Source organism: Sitophilus oryzae, unplaced genomic scaffold, assembly GCF_002938485.1.
Source record: "Sitophilus oryzae breed Bouriz unplaced genomic scaffold, Soryzae_2.0 scaffold_682_pilon_pilon, whole genome shotgun sequence".
In the NCBI taxonomy this organism is placed as follows: Eukaryota; Metazoa; Arthropoda; class Insecta; order Coleoptera; family Curculionidae; genus Sitophilus; species Sitophilus oryzae.
This window is the reverse complement of record NW_022147287.1, coordinates 4392066-4415622: the sequence shown is the minus strand read 5'-3', so window position 1 is coordinate 4415622 and position 23557 is coordinate 4392066. Positions and strand designations below refer to the sequence as shown.

At 35.6% G+C, this 23557-nt stretch overlaps 1 protein-coding gene across 16 annotated transcripts; it reads left to right on the top strand.

The window, feature by feature from the left end:
• Positions 1-503: 503 nt before the first annotated feature.
• LOC115887947 (peptidyl-prolyl cis-trans isomerase 8-like) lies at positions 504-22465 on the top strand. 16 transcript variants are annotated; one of them, XM_030907498.1, is made up of 10 exons: positions 504-661; positions 1247-1675; positions 1770-1978; positions 2138-2443; positions 5238-5628; positions 5691-19516; positions 19574-20550; positions 20607-21411; positions 21472-22131; positions 22192-22465. In XM_030907498.1, the coding sequence occupies exons 8-9, from the start codon at positions 20836-20838 to the stop codon at positions 21916-21918; spliced, it is 1023 nt and encodes a 340-aa protein (XP_030763358.1). In that variant the 5' UTR covers positions 504-661; positions 1247-1675; positions 1770-1978; positions 2138-2443; positions 5238-5628; positions 5691-19516; positions 19574-20550; positions 20607-20835; the 3' UTR covers positions 21919-22131; positions 22192-22465. The 16 variants fall into 16 exon arrangements, with proteins under 16 accessions (XP_030763358.1, XP_030763345.1, XP_030763347.1 ...); XM_030907485.1 differs by having other exon boundaries at positions 505-661; positions 5691-11878; positions 11965-19516; positions 20607-22131; XM_030907487.1 differs by having other exon boundaries at positions 505-661; positions 5691-13801; positions 14090-19516; positions 20607-22131.
• The last annotated feature ends 1092 nt before the right edge of the window (positions 22466-23557 follow it).

Sequence of the window (23557 nt, the reverse complement as noted above, 5' to 3'; positions counted from 1 at the left end):
ACTAGCAAATGGACCTACCTATTACAAATGTTAATTTTATATTATAAAATTAAAAAAAATTCTCCCAAACTAAATGAACAAGAATTATTATTTATATAGAAAAAACAGAGATTTATTTTAAGTGGACTATTCTATTATTTATAGGAAAACATATTTCACATCATTCTGCATCATTTGTCTTGGTTGATGAATGAAATAAATGTTTTGCATTATTTTATATCCTTCCCTGTATATCTGCGTCATGGCCTTCGCTTCTGACGCAAACGTTCCAGTGGGAATCGTCTGGAATAATTTTCTTTAATTCAAAGAAATTTATATATTTTACGAAATAATTTCTATTCATCCAGTAATACTCAAAATTCCAAGTACAGTAGATTAAAATTTTTAAGTATTATTCAATTTTAAGACGAACTAAACGTATTTAAATTCGGTACTACTTTGCGCGGGACGCGTAGGAATACGACTCTCGAGATGACCTCTGTATAAAAGCGGAGCGACGCCATTTTGCGCGTCAGTTCCGAACAGTCAGTTGCCGAAGTAGTTTGTGCCAGTTAAATTTTGTGCTCTAGTCCAACCATCTTCCATCATCATCCATCCTACAGCGTCGAGGACTTCCAGAACGGGTCAAAGCCAGTTCCAGTTCACCTAAAACTAAACCCAGGTGTGTTTTTGATATTAAAACCTCTCTCGATCTATCAATTTTTGACATTTGATTCAAAACGAAATTAAAAGTAAAACAAAGATGGGCGTCGCCCTCATTCAAAAAAGTTCCTGTAAAACGTCCGACTTGTCCAGTTGGATTTCCAAGATTAGAGTAAAGAAATTCGATTTCAAATGTCAAAAAAAGAGAAATCTTTTGGTGCAGGCCGTGTTAACGAACGCGCTGGCACGTGCAGAGAACGAGTTAAGACAGAAACAGCAAGAACGAAGACTGAGGTGGCATAATTTAATGTCGAAAAATGCCATAGATCCCGAACAATGCGGTAGTAAGGTTCCGTCCACTTGGGATATGCAGACGTACGAAGAAATCAATTCCGGTATAGACGCCTTCATGAACCAATTAAAAACCATCAAGGCCAATAGTAGTTGATGCGTATTTAAGCATGCGCATCTCTTTAGAATCAATATGATTTCCCTTTTCATTTATCTCATTGCAATTTGAACAAAGGCTGTTGTATTCTATAAGTTTAATTTTAACTGATCGTTATTAACTGACTGTGATATTACGTATATTTTTCTATTGCAGTGGGGAATGTATCGACTGTTGTGTGTTGGTCCTCCAAAGAGCAAGCGTGGGACACATTTGGTTTGTAAAAATTGTATCAATTTTTTTCTATCTTTTTTGTAGATAATTCCTCTTTTAGCAGTAAGTAATAACTATTGTTATAATTCGAAAAGACTAGTCTTGATTTTTATTTGAATAAATTTAAGAGAATTTATCAGTAATAAACGATTTTTTAATTTTGAAAACTAATCCCCATTTTTTTCCTTTTTGTTAGTGTCTTAAGACTAATTTATTTTAACTTTACATGTGAAGAGAAAGGTGTGAAAAATATGAGAGGACCAGGGTTATTAAGTCTCGTTGACAAAATCGTCTCGAATAGCAGATAAGCTGCAACTTGTAAGAGCAGACAGGCAATCTGGGTCTTCGATGAGGAGAGGAGAGCTATTTACGGTAATAAAACCACAAAAATGTTCGAATTGACTTTATTTCCTCATGTTTGTAGTTATAAACTTATTTTGTGTGTTTATAATAACATTTTTCATAGGTTTAGAACATGACCAAGGGTAAACACATACATATATCATTCATAACATGATGCTGTTCAATCCATTCCAGAAAACGTATCTATATTGATTTGTAGTGTTTTCTCTACATTAATTTCTTCCTAGGATCACAGTTTGTTTATTTTATTTTTGCAAAAGGATCATTAAGTGAGCCTTGGCAGTCAACCGGTTGCAGGGGCGTAGAATTCAGGTATTTTCTGCAACTTTTTGATAAATTAATATTTTAAATTTCTGAAAAAAATGTATACATTTGCAAACTAACTAAACCAGTAACATAGGTACTAATTCCTATTGGTTCCTCTATCACTATTTCGATGGTTTGTAAATGTGAATGTTTTTTGCCTTTTAGTTTTGTCACTTGTGGTATATGGGGCCAAGTTCAGTCGACAACTTGGACCATGCCAATAGAGTGTATTATATAGCAGTACTCTAATAAATAGCAATACCATGCTGGGTGCAGAACGAAGTTTTTCTGCAGATAGCTGTTAAGTTTTTTGTTTTGGACATTTGGACAATGTTTCGATCCTCCCGATAGAAAAAATGTGAGCTTGCGGCGCCGGCGTGTCATTTTTAAGAGCTGTACAACGTATGTTTCTGATGTGAAGGACATGATGCTGTGACTGCTGTGCAACTGCGTCTACAGCTTGAAAAACAGGTATTCTTTTATGAAGTTGATATTATTTTTATTCTGTCAGTGTGAAAAAATTGTCTATGAATTCTGAAACTTATAATTTGGTTTTTAATTTATGAGAAATTACATGAAGCGTACTTCACTAATAATATTGACGTTTTTTTTTCGAAATTTGAATTTTATCAAGGTGAATCAATACAAAGTGGGTCACCTTGTATGATTCATCATTTATGAATCACAATATTATGAACTGCTTAAATGTGCAGACATTTTAGGAAAGTTAATAGTAGTTTTTAAGTAATTTATTATTGCAAAATATAAAATTAATAAAAATATTTATTAAATTAATAAACTATACCGGGTGCGTCTCAAAAGTGGCTCACCCCCTATAACTTTTTTATTTTTTCAGATAAAAAAACGTGATTTGGTATGTTACTATATGATACAAATTAGGATTGATCGACGTATTCAATTGTTTTTGGTCACTTCCTGTATCACCGGAAATGACTAAACTTTTGATTTTTACATGGCACCCTCGGTATTTTTTTTACTTTATTCGATAGAAAATGACATTCCGAATAGAATGCCATATCATATGTCAACTTTTGACATTCTCACTTGATAAAAAATCGTATTTTAAAATTCAATCTAGAGCGCCATGGCTTTGTTAAAAACACTAATTTTTAATCAAGGAGCCTTGGAAAAATAGATTTGATTGTCTAATGTTTTTAGTGTCTTGTCCTGGCTAGTTAGAAAATGTTCAAATCGTATTTTTAATCATATCTCAATTTTTTCAAATGGAACGAGGGTGGCTCATTAGCATATTTGGAAAAAACATTTTTTTTACGAATAATTTGATACCACACACTTGGTATTTCGAGTCAAATTTTCGTTAACGAACCGCAAGTTATAATTTCAAATAAACCTTATTCAGAGTGTTGTTTTCTATCAAATAAAGTAAAAAAAAATACCGAGGGTGCCATTTAAAAATCAAAAGTTGTAGTCATTTCCGGTGAAACCGGATGTGACAGAAAACAATTGAATATGTCATATAATAAACATACCAAATCTCGTTTTTTTAATTGAAAAAATAAAAAAGTTATAGGGGTGAGCCACTTTTCAGATGCACCCGGTATAAAATTGACTCTTGTGTTTATTATTAAAATGAAACTTAAAAGTAACGCAAATTTATAAACATAACATATAGTCGGTAAATAACTATATTATGTATTACAAAAATATTTGTTCTTGATTAGATATTTCATTATATCAGAAATTTTAATCATACTAAAAATTAAAATTCAAATATTCCTGAAAATTTTTATCAACAGTAGTATAACGCTTTTTTATTGAAGGATACATTCATTTGAACGTATATCCTGGCAAAAAATCGCGAAAATATATACCGGGTGGTGCCTCGGGGCGTTAGAAAGAAAAAGTCCCATGCAAATTTAAAATTGTCCAGATATTGGCTTTCCTGTTGATTCTACAGCGAAGTCGCAAGTAGGTTTTTTAAAGGTCTGCGTATGCTGAATACATGTGCCAAATTTGAACAATTTTGGACAAGCCGATTTTATGTCATTTAAGCAAAAACTGCATCTAGTTTTAAATTAAAACTGAACAGGTAAAAATTCAAAACCAAACAAATGCCAACATACCTTAAGTTTTCCTATAATTTTGTCAAATTACAAAAATACATTTAGAAGACACTAAACGTAGTAGTGTAGGTAGCACAGCAAATTACATTTAACAATGATAAAATCATAGGTGATAACTTAAGATATCTTGCCATTTGACTGATTTTGTATTGTTACTTGTTCAGTTTTAATTTAAAAATAAATGCAGTTTTTTCAGCATTATTCTTACCTTGAAACCTGAAAAGTTGCTAGGGTAACTAAAAAAATAGAATTTGTTTATTTGTCGTTTTTGTTGACAAGTAATTCAAAATGTTTTTTTATATTATCCAAAGTGATCGAGAAAGTAAAATTTCTTCAAGCTGAAAACTGTGTAGTTGCCAATAAAATTGATTCTTAATTATTGCTTAGTAAGTAAGATCAAAATAGTATATTTTTTTAACAACGTGTATTTTATATCAGTATATAATATATCAGTATCTTTTACTGCAGTTTGTTGAAAAACGCTTTTACAAATTTATGGAAACAGGCATAGAAATGCGTAATTTTTTTTTAAATACAAGTCAAACATGTTCCCAAAAATCAAAACATGTTTGTATGATAATATTTCATTTTCATTATTTGCTAGATGGTTATTATTAATTTTGAATAACGTAATATTTTTCGCTGTTAAAAGAAACACAAAATTTATTTTGTTTAGTGCTTCGGAAAAGGTGATAAATTTTCTGCTTCGTAAACTGTCAAAAAATATGAAGTTAATCAAAATTAATAATAACGCATCTATCAAATGATGAAAATGCAATGTTATCGTAGAAACGCGTTTAGATTTTTAGGACTTGAACAATATTTTCATATTTTTTTATATTTCTCTAAAACGGTATCGAAATTTGGAAAAATATAAACGTTATTTACTATTTTAGAACAAGTAAAAACTTTTATGAAGAATGCATTTTTCACAAAAAGTCAATAATAAAAGTTTTTCCTCTTCTAAAAATAATCCCTTGCTAAAAAGATAAAACATTGCTCCTTGTAGTTTGGCTACATACAGTATAGCATACTATTACATTTGTATAAAAAACCTTTATTGGCATATTATTTTAATAAAAATAAACATGGCCAAATATATAGTGTTGAATGGTTCCTAACCTGACTTTTTTCTTAAAACAACTGTTTTATTATTTTAGTTTTGCGGTGCCGAGCCAAGTTCAGTCGAAAACTTGAGCCGTACCACCAGAACTACCACGCAATGGTACCAGTACCGCCGTTGAAAACTCGGAAGCAGTTCACACACTCAGTCCATCATAATGCATATTCTAGACGATTTTGTCAATTCGCCCAGTTTGTCCCAGTGTCGAACCTTGGTCTTCGTTAAGAACCCAAAACACCAGAAAACCTTTACAAAATGAACCCAGTGCAGTTAGCGGTTCAGCTGGTTCATCCCCCCTGGTCCATGTTCGAACAAATATCAGTTCTACCACTACACGCAAAATAATAGAAAACTCGAAAGAAATACTAGTTCCTAGAAATATTCTGCATCCTCTGAGGTGATTCAGGAGAACATCGTGCTAGGAACAGGTAAATTTTGTTCATTCACAATCTGAACGTACTGTATATAAATTTGTGTTTGGAATTTTCAGAGAAAAACTTCTAGTAGCTGAAAAAATCAAACAATAAGTTACATAAAAAGTAAAAATTATAGTAGTATTCATATGAAGTATAAAATTAATAATAATGTTCCACAACGATTTGAAATAACTTATTTATATGAAATGAAGATTTTAAAGAAAAAACAACCCCATACCAGGCTCAAAATTCTATCACCAAATACATTTTACGGACGCTGTTGATTTACAACCTTTTTATTTCAGAAAAGTTAACTAGCTGAAGGATAGTATTTGAGAGGCGCCAGAATGATTCTTTTTGTTTTGTTCGAACTATATGAAAGTGATTTGCTTATAAAAAATATTTAAAAAAAGGATTTAAACGTTGTATAGTTGAAAATCGTTTCGTGGGAACCAAACAGTAAGAATTTTAGGTTAGAATTTAAAGTTCTTTTTCAGATTTAGTCGCTAATTTTCCATATGAAAAACTGATGACACATAGTAAGCCATAATACTGTCTGGAGATGTCAGTTTTATAAAAAATATGTGCGAGTCTTAAACAAGTTTATTTGAAACTGCTTGATGAGCTAATATTTTTTTATCAATTTATATCAGTTAAAAAAAAAGAATACGCAGTCGTTTCGTGAGGATGCGTACTTAAATGCACTAATGCTTCCTGAAATTTAAAAAAGCAGTAAGGATTTTGAGATAGATTTAAAGTTCTTTTTCAGATTTAGGAGCTAACTTTTCCATACGAAAACGTGGATAAAAATATGCCCAATCATGTTTACACGTTAATTTTTATTTGAAACTTTACTTTGATGAGTTAAAATTTATTTAACTATATATAACCCAAAAAAAAGGAATGCGCAGTAGACTTTTGAGGATGCGCACTTAAGTTATACTTCATGAAGTTTAAAAAAACAGTAAGGATTTTGGGGTAGAGTTTAAAATTCTTTTGCAGATTTAGGAGCCATCTTCTCTGTATGAAAACCTGGATAAAAGTATATTTAAAAAATAGAAATAGTGTCCAGCAATGACAGTTTTATAAAAATATATTCGTTCAAGTCTATAAACATAAATTTTTAATTGAAACTTTGCCTTAATTGAAACAGCCAAAAAAAAAAGAACACGCAGTATTTTTTCGAGGAGATGCGCACTTAAAAAACCAGTAAGGATTTTGAGGTAGAATTAAAAGTTCTTTTTCAGATTTAAGAGCCTACTTTTCCGTATGAATACATGGATAAAAACATAAAAATTCGAAATAGTGTCCAACGTTGCCAATTTTATAAAAATCCTCTCCAATGTGAAATTTACACATGAATTTTTTCTGAAACTGCGTTTATGAACTAATTTTTATTTAACTATTAACTGCAAACTAACAGTTACAAAAGGAATAAGCAGTATTTTGCGGATCTAAACTTTAATAATGCCTGAAGAAGTTTTAATACAAAAAAAAACAGTAAGGACTTTGAGGTAGAATTAAAAGTTCTAGTAACTACAAAGATTAATCAAAAAATACTATTCGTAGAGGATTAAAATTCGAAAATACGTTTCAAGTTCTCAGGGAGTATATAATTGATATTTTATTAATATAACTTATTTAAATACCTTCTAATTTTTCAGAAAGCTCTCAATCTCAGTGGCCACCCTAATTTTTTGCTAATAACGTTCATTATAGAAGAAACACAAGAAAGAAAACACCTATAGAAGTTTCAAAAGATAACTTTTTATTTTGTTAGGGTGGCCATTGAAAGACATTGAGTAAAAATAATTAAATCAACATGATAATTTGCCAATAAGGAAGAAATTTAAAAGTATATTTATATGCAAGTGATCTAGATATTGATAGACGATGTGTCCCATGATTATCTACCATTCCTTAACTACCAATTATGGAAGAATGCTTTGCAAAACCAGCGGTGAAAACTTAATTTTAGTGTGGAAACCCAGTATATATTTTTTAGTCTTCCATGGCCCCTATGTAACTCAATAACCTACAAAACCATAAAATTATTTTTTAAATATTAGCGTCTGGAGATTTGGTACATCAAACAGAGAGGAAATTTTCGTTTTTACAATTGTGTCAAGTTTAAATTCTTAGGAGACTTATATTTTTGGAGGATTTCTTTGGAGCAGTATATTATTTAGGAGTTGCAGAGGGAGAGAATTTCTTCTGAAAAAGGTAAAAAGGTAGTTTTCTTTCTTTGTTTTAAGGAACAGCCTGGGACATCACACTGCGTGAATACCTGCGTTTCAACCTCTGCATACAAAATAGACTTCCAATTTGCTACGTTTTATAAAAGTCTTGAATTCAGAATGACATTCTTTGTGGACAAACAAGGGGATGATATTCCAACAATATAAAAATTGTTTAATGTTTGTGTCCTGTAATGACATCCAAATGATATTTAATACTCGTAGGATCTGTTCTATCAGACGCCAATGCTTGACAGTAAGATTTTATGTTTCTATTTGTGTTTTAACACGTTTTTTGCAGAAACTGTTTAACGTATTTTTAAAGAAGCGTTTATCACTTGAGTCCAGATATTTAGAGCATGTAAATGGTATTCATCATTTTAAAAAAGCTGTAAAATCAAATTTCAGTGATGACATACAGTAAGATTGAATATTTTTCTATTAGTTTTCTAACAATTTTATTGCAGAAATTATTTGGTGCATTATTTCAAGAAGTTTTAAAGCTTTATGAATCCATATATTATTTCAACATGTTCTAGACTAAATATCAGATATCAATGATTGATAGTAAGATTCACTATTTTTATATTAGTGTTTTAAAACATTTGTTGTAGCACTTATTTAATGCACTATTTCAAGGAATCTAAGAATTTAAAAATCTGGGAATTCAAATCTTATTCAACATACAAAGAATCTGTAATATCAGACGCCAATGATCGACAGTAAGATTCAATATTTTTCTGTTAGTACCTTAACACGTTTGTTCCAGCAATTATTTAATGCATTATTTCGAGGATTATGTTGTATGATTTTTAAAAGTTTAGGAGGAATTTCAATATTAATGAACCAAAATATTATTCAATACACAAAAAATGATTGGCAGTAAGATTCAATACTTTTCCATTAGTGTCTTAACACATTTGTTGCAGCTGTTAAATGCATTAATTCAAGAAATTATAGGAATTTAAAAGTTTGGAAATCCAAATATGAATCCACTAAAATAATATTCAATATACAAAGCAACTGTAATATCAGATAATAATTATTGACAGTAAGATTCAATATTTTTCTGTTAGTACCTTAACACGTTTGTTCCAGCAATTATTTAATGCATTATTTCGAGGATTATGTATGATTTTTAAAAGTTTAGGAAGAATCCAAATATTAATCAACCAAAATGATATTCAATACACAAAAAATGATTGGCAGTAAGATTCAATATTTTTCCATTAGTGTCTTAACACGTTTGTTGCAGCTGCTATTTAATGCATTAATTCAAGAAATTATAGGAATTTAAAAGTTTGCAAATCCAAATATGAATCCACTAGAATAATATTCAAAATACAAAGCAACTGTAATATCAGATAATAATGATTGACAGTAAGATTCAATATTTTTCTGTTAGTACCTTAACACGTTTGTTCCAGCAATTATTTAATGCATTATTTCGAAAAATATGTATGATTTTTAAAAGTTTAGAATGAATCCAAATATTAATCCACTAAAATGATACCCAGTACACAAAAATGATTGACAGTAAGATTCAATATTTTTCTGTTAGTCTCTTAACACGTTTGTTGCAGCTAATATTTAATTACTCTTAAGAAATATTAAGGAATTTGGAAATTTTACAATCCATATGTTAATTTGGTACAGAAAGTGTTAATATCAGATACAAATGCTGATAGTAAGATTCAATATTGTACTATTTGTGTTTTAACACATTTGTTGCAGCAATTTTGAATGAAGTCTTTAAGTTTCTGCAATATTTAAGGGCGTGATAAACCGTGAATACTCTACAAGTTCAACTGATGTAGATGACTATAGAGCTGTTCTAAAGTAAGAGTTCTTATTTTTCTATCAAAACCGAGCGTTTTTTTCTAGACAGTTTAGAGATAAATTTTGCTGCTTTTTACATCATCACGTACTGCAATAATCAAGAGAGTAGTCAAACCGTGCATCATCTGCAAGTTCAACTATTATAGACGGCTGTAGAGCTGGACTAAAGTAAGAGTTCGTATTTTCTATCAAAATTGGAAACATTTTTTCCAGACAGTTTGGAGATAAATTTTACTGCTGCCCACATCATTGGTGATCTAGAAGTTCTACAGTATTCAAGAGAGTGGTTAATCCATGAATCCTCTAGAAGTTCAATTGTTATTGATGGCTATAGAGCTGTTTTAAAGTAAAAGTTCATATTTTTCTATCAAAATGGAGCGTTTTTTCTAGACACTAGAGATAAATTTTTGCTTTGATCTACATCATCCCTCTATAAGTTCTACAATATTCAAGAGAGTGGTCAAACCTTGAATCCTCTATAAGTTCAGCTGTTATTGATGGCTGTAGAGCTGTTTTAAAGTAAGAGTTCTTATTTTTCTATCAAAATGAAGCGTTTTTTCTAGACACTTTAGAGATAAATTTTGCTGCTGTCTACATCATTAGTCCGAAGTTTCTACATTATTCAAGAGAGTGGTCAAACTGAATCCTCTATGAGTTCAACTGTTATAGACGGCTATAGAGCTGGTTAAAGTAAGAGTTCTTATTCTTCTATCAAAATGAAGCGCTTTTTTCCAGACAGTTTAGAGATAAATTTTGCTGCTGTCTACATCATTAGTCCAAAGTTTCTATAATATTCAACAGAGTGGTTAAACCGTGAATCCTCTACAAGTTCAGCTGTTATTGATGGCTATAGAGCTGCTTTGAAGTAAGAGATCTTATTTTTCTATCAAAATGGAGCATTGTTTTCCAGATAGTTCAGAGATAAATGTTGCTGTGGTTTACGTAATCAGTCTAGAAGTTCTGCGATATTCAAGAGATTGGTCCAACTATGAATCTTCAGTTCAACTATTATTATTGATGGCTATAAAACTTAAAAGTAAGAGTTCATATTTTTCTATCAACATGGAGCGTATTTTCTAGACACTTTAGAGATAAAATTTGTCGCTGTCTACATCATCGGTCTAGACGTTCTACAATATTCAAGAGAGTGGTCAAACCATGAATCCTCTAGAAGTTTAACTGTTATCGATGGATATAAAGCTGCTCGGATCGGAAAGGAGCGTTTTTTCCAGACAGTTTAGAGATAAATTCTGCTGCTGTCCACATCATTGGTCCAGAAGTTCTACAGTATTTAAGAGTGGTTAAACCGTGAATCCTCTAGAAGTTCAACTGTTATTGATGGCTATACAGCTGCTTTAAAGTAAGAGTTCTTATTTTTCTATCAAAATGGAGCGTTTTTTGTAGACACTTTAGAGATAAATTTTGCTGCTGTCTACATCATTAGTGAAGAAGTTCTACAGTATTCAAGAGAGCGGTCAAATTAAGAAGCCTTTACAAGTTTGGCTGTTATAGATGGCTATAGAGCCGCTCTAAAGTAAGAGTTCTTATTTTTCTATCAAAATGGATCGTTTTTTCCAGGCAGTTCAGAGATAAATTTTACTGTGGTCTACATAATCGGTCTAGAAGTTCTACATTATTCAAGAGAGTGGTCAAACTATGAATCCTCTATGAGTTCAACTGTTATAGATGGCTATAGAGCTGGTTTAAAGTAAGAGTTCTTATTCTTCTATCAAAATGGAGCGTTTTTTCTAGACCCTTGAGAGATAAATTTTGCTGTTGTCTACATCATTAGTGAAGAAGTTCTACAATATTCAAGAGAGCGGTCAAATTAAGAAGCCTTTACAAGTTTGGCTGTTATAGATGGCTATAGAGCTGCTCTAAAGTAAGAGATCTTATTTTTCTATCAAAATGGGGCGTTATTTTCCAGACAGTGCAGAGATAAATTTTGCTGTGGTCTACATAACCGGTCTAGAAGTTCTACATTATTCAAGAGAGTGGTCAAACTATGAATCCTCTACAAGTTTAACTATTATTGATGGCTATAAAGCTTTAAAGTAAGAGTTCATATTTTTCTATCAACATGGAGCGTTTTTCCAGATATTTTAAAGATAAAATTTGTCGCTGTCTACATCATCGGTCTAGACGTTCTACAGTATTCAAGAGAGTGGTGAAACCATGAATCATCTGTAAGTTCAACTGTTATAGATGGCTATAGAGCTGGATTAAAGTAAGAGTCTGTATTTTCTATCAAAATGGGACACATTTTTTCCAGACAGTTTAGAGATACATTTTATTGCTGTCCGCATCATTGCTTGTCTAGAAGTTCTACAACATTTAAGAGAGCGGTCAATTTATGAGTCCTCTAGAAGTTTAACTGTTATTGATGGCTATAGAGTTGCTTTAAAGTAAGAGTTCTTATTTTTCTATCAAAATGGAACGTTTTTTCCAGACAGTTTAGAGATAAATTTTGCTGCTCTGTCCACATCATCAGTCTAGAAGTTCTACAGTGTTCAAGACAGTGATCAAACTACGAATCCTCTACAAGTTCTGCTGTTATAGATGGCTACAGAGCTGCTCTAAAGTAAGAGTTCTTATTTTTCTATGAAAATGGAGCGTTTTTTACAGACAGTTTAGAGATAAATTCTGCTGCTGTCCACATCATTGGTCTAGAAGTTCTAAAATATTCAAAAGAGTGGTTAAACCGTGAATCCCCTAGAAGTTCAACTGCTTTAGATGACTATAGAGCTGCTCTAAAGTAAGAGTTCTTATTGTTCTATGAAAATAGAGCATTTTTTTCCAGACAGTTAAATAGATAAATTCTGCTGTGGTCTACATCATCGGTCTAGAAGTTCTACAATATTCAAGAGAGTGGTCAAACCATGAATCCTCTACAAGTTCAACTGTTATTGATGGCTATAGTGCTGCTCTAAAGTAAGAGTTCTTATTTTTCTATGAAAATGGAGCGTTTTTTACAGACAGTTTAGAGATAAATTCTGCTGATGTCCACATCATTGGTCTAGACGTTCTACAATATTCAAGAGAGTGGTCAAATCCTCTAGAAGTTCAGCTGTTTTAGATGACTATAGAGCTGCTCTAAAGTAAGAGTTCTTGTTTTCTATCAAAATGGAGCGTTTTTTTCTAGATAGTTCAGAGATAAATTTTGCCGTGGTGAACATCATCAGTCTAGAAGTTCTTCAATATTCAAGAGAGTGGTCAAGCCATGAATCCTCTACAAGTTCAACTGTTATTGATGGCTATAGAGCTGCTCTAAAGTAAGAGTTCTTATTTTTCTGTCAAAATGGAGCGTTTTTTCCAGATAGTTCAGAGATATATTTTGCTGTGGACAGATCATTGGTCTAGAAGTTCTACAATATTCAAGAGAGTTAAACGGTGAATTCTCGACATGTTCAACTGTTATTGATGGCTATAGAGCTGCTTAAAGTAAGAGGTCTTAATTTTCTATCAAAATGGAGAGTTTTTTTCCAGACAGTTTCGAGATCATTTTGCTGCTGTCAATTATCATCTGTCTGGAAGTTCTACAATATTCAAGAGATTGGTCAAACATGAATCCTATACAAGTGCAACTGTTATAGACGGCTATAGAGCTTGTTTTAAGTAAGAGTTCTTATTTTCTACCAAAATAGAGATGTTTTGTAGAACTGGTCTAGAAGTTCTACAATAATCAAGAGAGTGGTTAAACTGAATTCGCTACTGAGCCATGAAGTAAGGGCCTTGTTTTTGTTTCGTAGATGATTTATTTTTCAGATAACGCTCTTGTAATTAGAAGAGATCATCCAACAGAAAAAAAATAATCAAAGAAGAATCTACCTAAAAAATTGTTCCATTAGAATCATAATGTAAGCAATATCTTGTGGCTGAAAAGTGAACATTAATAATATAGCTATCAAATGTAGAAATATATCCAAGAATTATGCCCTTAAATATGAGGATTGCAGAGTTTTTTAACCAAGTAGTAGTTTTTATTTTTATACCAATTTAAATCATTTTCAGCCAACAGACAGATTTATAATAATTGAGGATTGAACAAGAGAAAAAATATATGTTTTGGGGGAAATCAAGTCAGCTTAGTTAGAGAGGTCATCGTCAAGGTTTGTTTTTGCTTATAAACCTCCAACGTTTTTTTAGAATTGTTTTTCACTCAAAGATATACTCTTCTATGTAATGGTTGAAAATTAAATGCGAAGTAGAGAAATTTAAGAAATATATACGTTTTTTAAGTAGTTAAATACAATTATTAATATTCAAAATTACAAGTCTTATGAAAAGAGAAATATTGTTGGAATCATGATGAGATTTTGGAACTAAGAAGACAAAACTAATGTTTGGAAGGTCTGGAGCATAACGTATATTTTTTAGACAAAATAAACATTTTTCAGATATGGAAAGAAGCGGATTAGCGTTGTAAAATGACAGTGTCGATGTCAAAATGGTCACTGTTCCTTCTCATATTTATGCTTTTTTCACCGATGATGCTGAAGGCGGGCAACTACCGTGACGGGGAACTAGTGCCTTAAAAAACGATTCGACATTGTCATTTGATAGCGCCAGGATTTTTTGAGTATGTATGGAGACACTAACAAACTAAAATGCTAATTTATAACGTAATATTGTCTCGTTATCAGTAGTGTCAGGTACCATTCTCTAAAGTGGTTTGGAAATTTTGGTACCATTTTCTTTTGTCTTTTTTAGGATGAAATACATAATAGAAATACCATAATATTTTCCAGTATCAGTTATAGATATCCGGTCCATATATAAGTCAAAGAAATCTGGAATATTATTAAAAGAGTATAGATGTCTACTATTGAAGACTACTGATAACGACTAATAGATGAATATATGTGAAAGAATTATATAGAGAATACTATGAACAGTTCAGATGGGAAACCAGGAAGAAGATGTGAAAATGGCCGATAGGGAAGAATACGTGCGAGTGATACAGAAAAAGACTGGTGAGAAGAATAAACTCGGTGACCGGGAAGAAGACGGAAACCAGAATGAAGACGGGTCACTGGACAACATCGGCGACTGGGAAGAGGAGCGACTGGAGAACATATGCAGCCGAGATTGAGGGTGACAAGGAAGAAATGGAGACGGGGACCAGGAGAAGAACATAGGCTGGATGGTAGAGACGGGGGACTAGGAGAAGAAAGAAGACGTGCTACGGGAGAAGAGCATAGATTGCAGGGTAGAGACGGAGTGCCAGAAGAAAGAAGACGGGCTACTGGAGAAGAACATAGGCTGGATGGTAGAGACGAGGGACCAGGAGAAGAAAGAAAACGTGCTACGGGAGAACATAGGCTGCAGGGTAGAGACGGGGACCAGGAGAAGGCGATGGTCTACAGGAGAGGAAGACGTGCTACTGGAGAAGAACATAGGCTGGATGGTAGAGACGAGGGACCAGGAGAAGAACGTGTTACGGGAGAAAAACAGGCTGCAGGGTAGAGACGGGGACCAGGAGAAGACGACGGTCTACAGGAGAAGAAGACATGCTACTGGAGAAGAACATAGGCTGGATGGTAGAGACGAGGGACCAGGAGAAGAAAGAAAACGTGCTACGGGAGAAGAACATAGGCTGGATGGTAGAGACGAGGAACCAGGAGAAGAAAGAAGACGAGCTACTGGAGAACATAGGCTACCGGGTAGAGACGGGACCAGAAGAAGAAAGAAGACGGGCTACTGAAGAAGAACATAGGCGGCCAGGTAGAGACGGGACCAGGAGAAGAAAGAAGACGAGCTAGTGGAGAACATAGGCTGCCGGGTAGAGACCGGACCAGAAGAAAGAAGACGAACTACTGAAGAAGAACATAGGCGGCCAGGTAGGGACGGGACCAGGAGAAGAAAGAAGACGAGCTACTGAAGAACATTGGCTGCCGGGTAGACGGGACCAGAAGAAGAAAGAAGACGGGCTACTGAAGAAGAACATAGGCGGCCAGGTAGCGACGGGACCAGGAGAAGAAAGAAGACGAGCTAGTGGAGAACATAGGCTGCCGGGTAGAGACGGGACCAGAAGAAGAAAGAAGACGGACTACTGAAGAAGAACATAGGCGGCCAGGTAGACGGGACCAGGAGAAGAAAGAAGACGAGCTACTGGAGAACATGGGCTGCCGGGTAGAGACGGGACCAGAAGAAAGAAGACGGACTACTGAAGAAGAACATAGGCGGCCAGGTAGAGACGGGACCAGGAGAAGAAAGAAGACGAGCTGGTGGAGAACATAGGCTGCCGGATAGACGGGACCAGAAGAAGAAGACGGGCTACTGAAGAAGAACATAGGCGACCAGGTAGAGACGGGACCAGGAGAAGAAAGAAGACGGGCTACTGGAGAAGAACATAGGCGGCCAGGTAGAGACGGGACCAGGAGAAGAAAGAAGACGAACTACTGAAGAACATTGGCTGCCGGGTAGAGACGGGACCAGAAGAAGAAAGAAGACGGCCTACTGGAGAAGAACATAGGCGGCCAGATAGAGACGGGACCAGGAGAAGAAAGAAGACGGGCTACTGAAGAAGAACATAGGCGGCCAGGTAGAGACGGGACCAGGAGAAGAAAGAAGACGAGCTAGTGGAGAAGAACATAGGCGGCCAGGTAGAGACGGGACCAGGAGAAGAAAGAAGACGAGCTAGTGGAGAACATAGGCTGCCTGGTAGACGGGACCAGAAGAAGAAGACGGGCTACTGAAGAACATAGGCGACCAGGTAGAGACGGGACCAGGAGAAGAAAGAAGACGGGCTACTGGAGAAGAACATAGGCGGCCAGGTAGAGACGGGACCAGGAGAAGAAAGAAGACGAGCTAGTGGAGAACATAGGCTGCCGGGTAGACGGGACCAGAAGAAGAAGACGGGCTACTGAAGAAGAACATAGGCGACCAGGTAGAGACGGGACCAGGAGAAGAAAGAAGACGGGCTACTGGAGAAGAACATAGGCGGCCAGGTAGAGACGGGACCAGGAGAAGAAAGAAGACGAACTACTGAAGAACATTGGCTGCCGGGTAGAGACGGGACCAGAACAAGAAAGAAGACGGCCTACTGGAGAAGAACATAGGCGGCCAGATAGAGACGGGACCAGGAGAAGAAAGAAGACGAGCTACTGAAGAACATAGGCGGCCAGGTAGAGACGGGACCAGGAGAAGAAAGAAGACTAGCTACTGGAGAACATAGGCTGCCGTGTAGAGACGGGACCAGAAGAAGAAAGAAGACGGACTACTGAAGAACATAGGCGGCCAGGTAGAGACGGGACCAGGAGAAGAAAGAAGACGAGCTACTGGAGAAGAACATAGGCGGCCGGGTAGGAGATGGTGACTAGGAGGAGAACGGGCTACTGAAGAAGAACGTAGACAACCGGAAAGATACAGGCTAGTAATGGGTGAACCCAAAATACATGGACCATTTGAAAATTGGAGCGATATAAAATTGGGATAAATGTTGCTAATGTCGTCATTGCTCTAGATACTACAATATTCTAGCTAGTGGTCAAACTGTGAATCTTCTACAAATGCAACTGTTTAGATGGCTATAGAGCTGGTTTAAAGTAAGAGTTCTTATTTTTCTATCAAAAGATGGGAAACGTTTTTTCCAGACAGTTCAGAGAAATTTTGCTGCTGTCTACATCATTAGTCCAGAATTTCTACGATATTCAAGAGAGTGGTCAAGTTATGAATCCTCTTCAAGTTCAACTGTTATCGACGGCCTATAGAGCTGCTCTAAAGCAAGAGTTTTTATTTTTCTACCAAAATGGAAAACGTTTTTTCCAGACAGTTTAGAGATAAATTTTGCTGTTTTCTACATCATCGATCTAGAAGTCCTATAATATTCAAGAGAGTGGTCAAACCATGAATCCTCTACAAGTTCAACTGTTATAGATGGCTATAGAACTGCTCTAAAGTAAGAGTTCTTATTTTTCTATAAAAATGGGAAACGTTTTTTCCAGACAGTTTAGAGATAAATTTTGCTGTTTCTACTTCATCGATTTAGAAGTCCTATAATATTCAAGAGAGTGATCAAACCATGAATCCAGTACAAGTTTAACTGTTATAGATGGCTATAGAACTGGTTTAAAGTAAGAGTTCTTATTTTTCTATTAAGATGGGAAACGTTTTTTCCAGATAGTTTAGACAAATTTTGCTGCTGTCTAGATCATTAGTCCACAATTTCTACCATATTCAAGAGAGTGGTCAAACTATGAATCCTCTACAAGTTCAACTGTTATCGACGGCTATAGAGCGGCTCTAAAGTAAGAGTTCTTATTTTTCTATCAAAATGGAAAACGTTTTTTCCAGACAGTTTAGAGATAAATTTTGCTGTTTTCTACATCATCGATCTAGAAGTCCTATAATATTCAAGAGAGTGATCAAACCATGAATCCTCTACAAATTCAACTGTTATAGATGGCTATAGAGCTGCTCTAAAGTAAGAGTTCTTATTTTTCTATAAAAATGGGAAATGTTTTTTCCAGACAGTTTAGAGATAAATTTTGCTGTTGTCTACATACATCATCGCTCTCGAAGTTCTGTAATATTCAAGAGTGTGGTCAAACCATGAATCCTCTACAAGATCAATAATTGTTATAGATGACTACAGTGGTTTAAAGTCAAGAGTTCTTATTTTTCTATCAAAATGCAGACGTTTTTTTCCACACAGTTTAGAGATAAATTTTGCTGCTGTCTAACATAATAATTGGTTTAGAGGTTCTACAGTATTCAAGAGAGTGGTTCAACCATGAATTTCCTACAAACCCTTATAGATGGCTATAGAGCTGAGATCTAAAGTAAGAGTTTTTATTTTTATATCAAAAACAGATGTTTTTCCAGATAGTTTAGAGATAAATTTTGCTCCTGTCGAAGACGAGGAAGTTCTACAATATTTAAGAGGGCGGTCAAACCATGAATCAAACAAGTTCAACTGTTATAGATGGCTATAGAACTGGTTTAAAGTAAGAGTTCATATTTTCTATCAAAATGGAGATGTTTTTTCCAGACAGTTTAGAGATAAATTTTGCTGCTGTCCATAATTGGCTTAGAAGCTCTACAATATTCAAGAGTTTCAACCATCAGAGGTTCAACCATGAATTTCCTACAAGTTCAACCTTTATAGATGGCTATAGAGCTGCTCTAAAGTAAGAGTTCTTATTTTCCTATCAAAATGGGAACCGTTTTTTCCAGCCAGTTTAGAGAGAAATTTTGCTGTTGTCTACATCATTAGTCCAGAATTTCCACGATATTCAAAGAGACTGGAAATCCTTTACAAGTTCAACTGTTATAGATGACTACACAGCTGCTCTAAAGTAAGAGTTCTTATTTTTCTATCAAAATGGAAAACGTTTTTTCCAGACAGTTTAGAGATAAATTTTGCTGTTTTCTACATCATCGATCTAGAAGTCCTATAATATTCAAGAGAGTGATCAAACCATGAATCCTCTACAAATTCAACTGTTATAGATGGCTATAGAGCTGCTCTAAAGTAAGAGTTCTTATTTTTCTATAAAAATGGGAAATGTTTTTTCCAGACAGTTTAGAGATTAATTTTGATGTGGTTTACATCATCGCTCTAGAAGTTCTACAAAATTCAAGAGAGTGGTCAAATCATGAATCCCCTACAAGTTCAACTGTTATTGATGGCTATAGAGCTGCTCTAAAGTAAGAGTTCTTATTTTTCTATCAAAATGGAGCGTTTTTTCCAGACAGTTTCGAGATAATTTTGCTGCTGTCAATCATCATCTGTCTAGAAGTTCTACAGTACTGAAGAGAGTGGTCAAACCATGAATCTTCTACATGTTCAATTCTTATGGATTACATAGAGCTGGTTTAAAGTAAGATAATTTTTCTCAAAGCGGAGATGTTTTTTCCTATAATGATAAGTTTTGTAGTTGTCTGCATCAGCTTTTGAAGAAGGTTTAGAAGATCTACAATATTCAAGAGTTGTCAAACCTTGAATCTTCATCTACTTCAACTGTTCAATCCAGAACGACTGGGAGGGGACGGCCAATCAGGAAAGAAACGGCTCACTGGAGAAAAACATATGTATAGGACTGGGTCCCTAGGAAGAAGGGTAGCGACTGAGAGGGCCACTGGAGAAGTACATGGGCCACAAGAGATGAGACGAGCGGCTGAACAGAGGAAATGGGTAGCCATGAAGAAGAGGTACAAAGCGGACGAAGATTGGAAGAACACGAGCGACTGTAAAGACGAGCAACCTAAGAGAACACCGGCTACCGAGATGAAGATGGGTGACCAGGAAGAAGACTTGCTACTGAAGAGAAAGACCTGGATGAAGAGGAAAATGGAAGAATATCAGTTACCGCGAAGGAGACCGGCCACTGAAGAAGTACATGGGCGACCTGAAAGAAGTCGAGCGGCTGAAGAGAGGAAATGGGTAGCCGTGAAGAAGAGGGATAAAGGAGGGCGCGCACTGCATCGGATCGGACCGACCAGCAAAAGCGACTGCGACCATCGTACATATAGACGGCGCCGGCGTCCACTAAAACATTTCGGCCTGTAGAGGCCAGATTCCTACCTCTACCTCTCTACGATAGTCGAGTCACCGCCTTCGCCGTTTCTCGCCGGACTGGTACCGATTCAGTGCGCGTACACCTTAACGCAGAAGAAGACTTGAAGAACATGGGCCACTTCTATGAAGACGAGCGACTGAAGAGAACACGGACTACTGAGGTGTAAGAGTTCTTATTTTGCTATCAAAATAGAGAGTTTTTTCCAGACAGTTTCGAGATAATTTTGCTGCTGTCAATCATCATCTGTCTAGAAGTTCTACAATACTCAAGAGAGTAGCCAAACCATGAATCTTCTACAAGTTCCATTCTTATGGATGACATAGAGCTGGTTTAAAGTAAGATTTTTTTCTCAAGGCCGAGATGTTTTTTCCTATAATGATAAATTTTGTAGTTGTCTGCATCATCAGCTTTTGAAGATGGTTTAGAAGATCTACAATATTCAAGAGTTGTCAAACCATGAATCTTCATCTAGTCCAACTGTTATAGCGACTGGGAGGGTCAGAAATGGAGGCAATCAAAGGAAACAGCTCCCTGGAGAAGAACATACGTATAGGACTGGGTCCCTAGGAAGAAGGGTAGCGACTGAGAAGGTCATTGGAGAAGTACATGGGCCACAAGAAATGAGACGAGCGGTTGAACAGGGTAGCCATGAAGAAGAGGAAGAAGATTGGAAGAACGTGAGGCAACCGATAACATTGGCTATTGAGATGAAGACCGGTGACCAGGAGAAAAACTTTCTAATGAAGAGAAGACCCTGGATGAGGAGGAAAATGGAAGAATATAAGCTACCACCGAAAACGAGACAGGATACTAGAGAAGTACATGGGCGACCGGAAAGAAGACTGCAATCGGGAAGAAGACGATCAATCGGGAAGACGACGGGCAATCGGGAAGAAGACAACGGTCAATCGGGAAGACGACGGTCAATCGGGAAGAAGACGACGAGCAATCGGGAAGAAGACGACGGGCAATCGGGAAGAAGACGACGAGCAATCGGGAAGAAGACGGGCAATCGGGAAGAAGACGACGATCAATCGGGAAGACGCCGGGCAATCGGGAAGAAGACAACGGTCAATCGGGAAGACGACGGTCAATCGGGAAGAAGACGACGAGCAATCGGGAAGAAGACGACGGGCAATCGGGAAGAAGACGACGAGCAATCGGGAAGAAGACGACGAGCAATCGGGAAGAAGACGGTCAATCGGGAAGACGACGGTCAATCGGGAAGGAGAAGACGGGTAATCGGGAAGAAGAAGACGGGCAATCGGGAAGAAGCCGAGCAATCGAGAAGAAGACGACGAGCAATCGGGAAGAAGACGGGCAATCTGGAAGAAGACGACGATCAATCGGGAAGAAGACAACGGTCAATCGGGAAGACGACGGCCAATCGGGAAGAAGAAGACGAGCAATCGGGAAGAAGAAGACTGGCAATCGGGAAGAAGACGACGAGCAATCGGGAAGAAGACGACGGGCAATCGGGAAGACGACGGTCAATCGGGAAGAAGAAGACGAGCAATCGGGAAGAAGACGACGGGCAATCAGGAAGAAGAAGACGGGCAATCGGGAAGAAGACGACGAGCAATCGGGAAGAAGACGACGGTCAATCGGGAAGAAGACGACGGTCAATCGGGAAGAAGACGACGGGCGACTGGCAAGAAAACAACGGGCGACTGGACACCGGATTGTCATCGGCGTCGACCTAGACTTGTTAGCACTGCACTGAGAAATAAAGGTTTTAGTTTTTGGAACGGTACCGATAGGTACTATTTTTGCATTCATCGTACACAACAGGCGGGCGAACGGCGTTAGTATCTGTCGCGTACCACTTTTCCTGGAACTAAAACGGTTGTTTCTTGGTGTAAGAAACAAGTCCATCGTTGAAGAATATTAGCAGAACACTTGTCTTGAAAAGAAAAGTAATAATTTTGTTTTATTATATAAAATCGTTCATATTTTAATTTATTTTCTTGTTCCAGAGTATACAGCAACATCCATTACTACCATTACTAAGGCGTTCCAAACCATAAGCCTATGATATTATTTTGCCTAGTCAATCTCTGGAGAATATTAGCAGAATGTTTCTTAAACACAAAAGTAATAAATTTTAAATTATAGTATTGTTTATTTATTCCAGAGTGTAGAGCACCTTTAATTATGTATCTAATTATTGTATAATAAATTTATGTTATACTTACCTAAATTTCAATATATTTGTTTCTTAAATTTTTGGAAATATATACTGTTTTATTATAAATTGTTGTTTTATTCATAACGCTGCTTTTATGAGAGAAGAAAAAATGATATTTATATGGCTTAAAAATGCATCTTTTCCACGCTGTTTAAATCATTTAAATAATTTTTCAAGTTAATTTACTGCAAAGACAATTTAAACGTTCCAAGTGATGCTCCACTAACGGGTTTGTAAACTGTATAAACAATTTTAAGTAAAAGAAGTACCAGTGTATTGAAGTATTTTATTTGATTTAAAATAAAAGTCCAAAAGATGCATTTTTATTCTTTATTTTTCTTAAATATTGTACTGTGTGACTGGATAGAAATTCCCCAGTTTCAGAGTAAAAAGAATGATACAGGTATGCCCTTATTCAATCTGATCGAAAAAAAAACGGCGTCCAGTTGGCTTGGAAATAACCGATCGATGAAACTCCCCATAAAATTTTAACGTACAATATGACAGCGATCTTAATTTTCAAGCCATCTCCGACGCCGTTTTTTTCGAACTTATAGTATTTCTTCTGTACATAATTTTTTAGAAGATTCTACTGAATCAGTACAAGAAAATACATTAAAGAGGCCACAAGAATTTGAAAGTACTGTTTCAACAACTCCTCTCAGTAATTCTGAAATTATTAAAGAGAATTTTATAAAGAATACTGTCTTACCTGATAATTCTAAAGATAGTGAGAAGGCTAATGAGGAATTCTCGAAAAACCAGATGCCTCAATTTGCAAATTTATTTAATATGATGAAGGATGAAATTCTAGATGATGCTGACATAACACTTGATGGAAAAATAAATCATTTGGAAAATTTAAGGGATAACATATCTCATGAAATCAGTGAGTATAAGTGACTCGTAAAGCTCCGTCTATACGTAACGTTTTACTTGTCAGTCTTACCTGCTCGGGCAAAACGTATCAAGTAAGATCTTATGTGTCGATAAAACCTTAAGGTTTGAATAGAAGTAGCAAAATAAGCGTTCGGCACTTATAACGTTTTATGTAAAACTTTCTAGGAATTTTTACATAAAAAATGAAGAAGGAAATTAAAGATAAAGGATTATACTATATCCGTATTGTAGCACATTTTTAGACAACTTCTTTA